Source organism: Octodon degus, unplaced genomic scaffold, assembly GCF_000260255.1.
Source record: "Octodon degus isolate 3935 unplaced genomic scaffold, OctDeg1.0 scaffold00159, whole genome shotgun sequence".
Classification (NCBI taxonomy): Eukaryota; Metazoa; Chordata; class Mammalia; order Rodentia; family Octodontidae; genus Octodon; species Octodon degus.
Window position 1 is genome coordinate 5,876,463 of NW_004524735.1, and position 6,078 is coordinate 5,882,540.

At 49.0% G+C, this 6,078-nt stretch overlaps 1 protein-coding gene across 11 annotated transcripts in view; it reads right to left on the minus strand.

Annotated features, from left to right (window-relative positions):
- The window catches only part of Nav2 (neuron navigator 2), a 394,179-nt gene that overhangs the window by 289,858 nt on the left and 98,243 nt on the right, over positions 1-6,078 (minus strand). The window contains exon 1 of one of the 11 annotated variants that reach the window (XM_023702828.1): positions 1,025-1,103. The exons of the other annotated variants lie outside the window; for them this stretch is intronic. Coding sequence (XP_023558596.1) covers positions 1,025-1,096 — 72 coding nt within the window. The 5' untranslated portion in view covers positions 1,097-1,103. Of the gene's footprint in view, positions 1-1,024; positions 1,104-6,078 lie in introns of those variants that run through there. 11 annotated transcript variants of the gene reach the window in all.

Here is a 6,078-nt window from a genome sequence, read left to right on the forward strand (position 1 = left end):
TAATAGTGTTTGTAGGTAGGATATCATGTCTGCATTTTGTACTATGAATAACCACTAAGAAGACAACAATATGCGTTGTAATAATTATTGAAACTTTATTATTATTATTAATTTTTTTTTTTTTTTTGCAGAACCAGGGATTGAACTCAGGCCCTTGCACTTGCCAGGAAAGTGCTTAATCCACTGAGCATCTCCCCAGCCCCTAAGAAAGCTTTAGAGAAGAGAAAGTTTTAATGAGGTTCTCCTGCTATAAATGAATGGTCTCCCACCACAAAGACCACATCAAAGTGACTGTTTACTGTAAGCCCAGAATGCCACTTGCCTGAGACCCAAGACCACCATCAGCTCTGGTCACATAGATCACCGGGATGTTAAGGAGGTATACAGAAAGAAAGGTGCACCTTGCCTTTTTGCTCTGTGCGCAGGAGCTCTCCACTGTGAGCCGGAAGCCCTGAGGGTGCCGGCCTTCCAGCCGGAAAGGTCCCACCCAGGCTTCCCTGGCCAGGAGGAGGAACGGGTTGCGGGGGCCTTCCCGGAACATCAGGGTCTCACCAGGAAGAAATCGCTTCCAGCTGCCCCAGACGCAGCCTTCCTGCAGGGAAGCCCTCTCCCAGAGTTCTCCTCCCTGACTGCTCAGCGACCGCCCAGCTCTGTCCTGCCTGCACCTGCTGAGGCCCACAGAGGAAAACAGCGGCCGCACCTGTTGTCATCCCTGACCTCCCGATCCAGCCTGCTCGGCCCCGCCTTGGGTTTGTGCAACTGTATTTTCTCAGGCCACCAAACATTTCCAGATGGATCCTTCTCTACCTGCTCTAAAAATACATCACAGGGCTCTTACCCTAGTAGGCCACATGGAACAGCAGAGGTGGCCGTCTGCTGTGCAGAGCTCTCAGGAGATGAAAGGCCCACGGGTCCCACCCGGCCCAGAGAGTAAACTGGAACCATCTCTAAGCCCTTGTTTAATTTAAAGAAACTTCTCCAGCTCTCCCCAGAGGCCCTGCCAGGGTCCCTGGCGGTTGCTTACCACTTTATAATGATCACAAGAATCCCAACTTTGACCCCGAGCCGGAACCCATACGCTGACACTCACGGGCATGACTGGCTCCCACAGCAGCGAGCAGCGGGGCTCCACAGCTGGCCACTGTGCCCGCTCGGGGTGTCTAGTTCAAAGCGCTGTGGAGGCGGGCGAGTCCTCCAAGGTTAATTTTAGCTGAAGTCATGCACCCGCTGTGGTCAGATTTTCTTTCACAGGCTACCTCCTGAAGAGCGACAGCTTATGTTACCCCAACCCCCTGGGGTGGCCCTCTAGGCCCCTGCCCGCACCACAGGCTGCTGTGGTTCAGGCTGCTGTGGTCGCTGCAGGTCCCATCACCCCACTGTGTTCCTTTCACCCTCAAAAGAACCTGACTCTCTGAGCCTACATTTTCACCACACACTTGGGGCCAATAAATCACTGTTTCTTGGGCTGCCCCAGGCAAACTAACCTGGGGAGTCACTCCCCTCGGGCCATGCTTGGCAGAGGCTGTGCAGGGAGGCGGCAGGCTGTGCAGACCTCACTTCAGCCTGGCAGTGGCCACACACAAGTAAAAAGCCTGTGAGCTTTCACATTCAGGGGTGCAGCTGGACGCATGGGATCCACGCACCCCAGGGTACCCAACCCTTTTTCTGTCAGAGGGAGAGGATGGTGCGTGGTTCATTCTATCATGGCTCAGCGAGGAAAGGACGCTGCATGTTTCGCCTGAGGTCTCACTCTTGCAAGCGAAGAGAGTATGTGCCTGCACTCAGTTTTGGAGAGATGTTGGAAAGGCTACTGGGGCGCTGGCCAAGGGTGCTGGATTCTAGGTTTAATGAGCGGACACACATCCTATAAGAAGGTCATCTGAAGGAGCCTGTTTTAGGCCCCACATCCTACCAAGCTCGGAGATGGGCTGTCAGCTTCCTGACCCAGTTTGCGCTACAGTCACCTGCTGGGTGCAATGTGGGTCTGCTCAGAGCAAACCCAGAGTGGCCAGCTATGCTCACCGAACAAACCCCACAGCTTTGCAGATGAAACATGTGCAGTGTTTAAGACAAGTATGAAGGCCTCGTCCAGAAACTGCTCTGGGTGGGAATGTAGTGCGATCTTGGGCTGCCTCAGGTCTCTGTGTTACTCTCCTATGGCAACCTTCTTCATGGAAATCGGAGTAAAGAGTCCTCCAAAAGCTAAAGCTAGAAATACATTACAAACACGTACTAATTTAGTATAAGTACTGCGCACTAACCAATTGCACCACTGGAGCTCCAACGAACATGTACTAATTTAGAAAAACAATTCAGAGCCAGGCTTAGTGGTACATGCCTGTAATCCCAGCACTAGGGAGGCTGAGGCAGGAGGATCACCTTGAGTTCAAGGCCAGCCTGAACTACACAGCAAGACCCTGTTTCAAAAAGACCCAAACCAACAAAACCTCAGGACACCCATCATCATGTCATCCTTTAGGTACTGAGCATATACTCTGTGACAGTCACTCTTCTATCTGAGGACTGACAGTGAACCGGAAGGTACTCTCATGAGGCTGCCTTCTGTTGAGGATGATGTGCAGGACAGATAAGATGGCAAGAAGCCAATACACCAGCTCATACCATGGGCAAAATACTGCAAAAAGAAGAGTGAGAATGAACAGCAACAAGCGCAGTATTCTGCAGTAGAGAAAGTGACAACAGCCTCTCTAATGAGGTGACATTGATGATGTAAATAAGATGAGGGCAGTCAGGCAACGATGCAGGGAGGGTTCTCCTGGCTTTGCACCACCAACACTGCTGGGGACTTGCTGGAAAGACAGATTTTCAGGTCCAGCTGGAATCAAAGATCCTGGGGAGCGGGGCGGTCTGGGCTTGGGCAGGCTCCGTGATTCTCATGCACCTTATAGATCAGGAGCACGAAGCTATAGGGGGAACATGGTGCCTGGAGAATTCTACCGACGCCACTCTGTGCCGCTAACCTCTGTCATCCCTGGCTGCTGGCCCAGGTCCCAAGCACATAGTAGGAATGTAATGAATATTTTTTTTAATGAATATTTTTTGACAGCTTGCCAGCTATTAAATTCCAGTGCTCTGAAGCCCAGATAAAAATTACCCGCAGGGGCTGGAGAGATGGCTCAGTGGTCTAAAGCACCTACTTGGAACAAGCTTGGCAAAGCACAGGGACCACGGTTCAATCCCCCAGCACCACATGCTGGCCAGCCCCGCCCCCTGGTAGGCTGAGCTGGCCACACACACACACACACACACACACTAAATGAATAAATAAAAAAATAAAATATAATATAAAAAAAAATTACCCGCAGATTCAGATCACAAAAGTGTCATATTCATCACATTTTAGGAAACGCACCCAGAAAAGGAAGAGAAGGAGGTCGCTTAGAGTTCCAGGTGGCCAGTCAAGTGTTCTCTGTAGAGGCAGAAAATGCCAGCCTCCGAGCTAGGCTCTTCCCAATCTAATAAAACCTGGCATTTCAGAGTTGGCGATTAGATTTCCTGGAAAAGGCTGAATGCGGCAGCCTTCTGCTTCCTGACAGTGAAACTCAGTAAGAAAGGCATTAGTGTGTGGCAGCTGGGGTAGTCATTTAATTGATCTTTTCCACCCTTCTCTGGCTCCAACCCACTGACTTGTAAATCAATGTCACTTCATTGTGACCATGAAAAGGCAGGAAAAAAAACAACCCCTCTTCCCAGACCCTACTGGAGTCAATCTCCTCATGACTGACTGGGTGACTCTAAATGGGAGCTGCTCTTCCCCGCCCAGCCCCATGGCTACCCACCCAGCTCTGTTCTGGCCAATAGGAGCTCTAGGATGTAGAACAGCACACCTGGAGCTTCCTGCAGCAGGAGCTTGGGCTGGAAAGGGAGCTGGATTCTGACCTAACCACACCTGATTTGAAGTCCTGAACTGGATGGCATTACGCAAGCCAGAAGAAAGGCATCTGGAGCGTAGGAAGGGTCCGGTCAGTCACATGTGTTTTCCCCTCCTCTGCACTGTTGCTCTGTGTAACTCCACCCATTTACTCAACAAACATTTATTAAGTACCTCCAGTACCTCAGCACCTGGGACAGGACCACATGCAACATTGACATGGAGCTCATTGTCTTGAGGGAGCGATAGGATGCCACTTGAAGACATTACAAAAGGACACCAAGGGTAATGGTGTTAGGTGCTTCCTGGCACTGCTAGAGTTTTATATAATCATTATATATATTGGGAGAATTCAACCTGTCCAGAACTTAATAAAACTCAAATTCCCAGGCCCCAGATGGGTGTCCACCCCAACCTCAGGGCACAGGTGCATTTACTAAGTTTCGCAGGTGGCTACCACTTCCCTGTCATAGCAGACTGGCACAGGAGACTAGAAACTGTACACTAATTTTCATTTACAAACTAAATCACAGTATAAAGTACATGCTGATCTAGATAGCGTATCACAATAAATGAATGGCCACTTAGTCTAGATACAATACTTATAACCATGTACACGGATCGAATGTAGTATATGGCCCTATATCCTCATCTTGCCAGCTACAAGGCTCCAAGAACAATGACACCCCAAGAGCAACAAGCTTGCCTCGCAGCTACATTTTGGTTCCTAATACCGTTCTCTAATAGAAGGAATCTGGGCTTCTTGGGCAGTGGCTAATGATCATACCAGGGTAGGAACTGCTCACCAGCAGCCTGGATCATGGAGTGGTATCAAAAAGTAAAGAAGGTCAGAATATAAAAAAGGTAAGGCTGCAGCTTTGGGTGGTGGCGCACACTTGAATCCTAACCACGTGACTAGAAGGCATGAAGATCTCCAAGGCCAACCTGAACAACTCAGTAGGACCTTATCTGAAAAATTGTTTGAAAAGGGGCCAGGGATGTTGCTCAGCAGTGGAGCACCCTGGGTTTGATCTGCAAGACTAAAACCAACACCCCGCACAAATAAACCTCAGTGAGGACTAAGCCCTGAACACAATCATGAGCCATAGAAAGGGCTCAGAGCCAACTGAAAGAGCTCCCTCCCAGTGGTGAAAGATGGCCAAGCTCAAATCAGTTTGAGCAACATCAAGCAATACTAGATCCTAACCCAAAGTACGCAGCAAATATCCTCGAGTTCACACTGATATAAATGACTGAACAAAGAAAGGACACTAGCAGAGCCCCCAGGCTAGAAAAATTCCAAATCAAGTAAGGCAGAGATTCTGCTCCCAAGGTTAAGTGCGGGCTATACCTGGAGCGCAGGGTGCAAAGCAGGCAAAGAACAATGTGAGGGTGAACACAGTCGACACACGCACCACCTCGGCCAGCAATCACGGTGAACACCGCCCCCAAATCACATCCGGCCAGTGATCACAGTGAACAACACCCCAAATCACATCCGGAGGACACCCCTCATACAGCCTGAGGACTTTTCCTTGGTGGGCTTCTCCCAAACCCTCAACCCCAGTCTTAATTATCCCAACTGGGGAGCAAGGGTGTTAAGGGGGGACATTCCACAAATTACCTTGGTAATACTCCTCCAAACTGTTAAGGGCATCATGCACAAAGAAAGTGGAAGCCTGAAGGAAGCTAAGAAGGCCTACAGACATGGTATCCCAGATGAGATCTTGGAACCAAGGATCTGAGATCAAAATCAAAGAAATCTGAATAAGTCTGATAATGTTTCAGTATGAGTTCACTAGTTATGGCAAATGTACTGTATTATTTTTTAAATGTACTGTATTAAGATAAGTGTGGAGATATACAGCAACCCTGCTTTCTGCAAAGTTAAATCTATTCTTACCTTCAAGGTTTATTTAAGAAAGAAACAAATACAAAGCTGCACAGTGGCCTGTGGTAGGCCATCCAGCTTGAAAACCTAATTCTTTTCCTCTCAATACAACTTTCCTTTTTTTTTTTTTCAGAACCAGGGATTGAACTCAGACCCTTGCAGTTGTCAGGGAAGCGCTTATTCCACTGAGCCATCTCCCCAGCCCCTCCTCTCAATACAAATCAGAGGGGCTGGTGGGATGGCTCAGTAGTCTAAAGCACCTACTTAGAACAAGCTTAGCAAAGCACAGGGACCG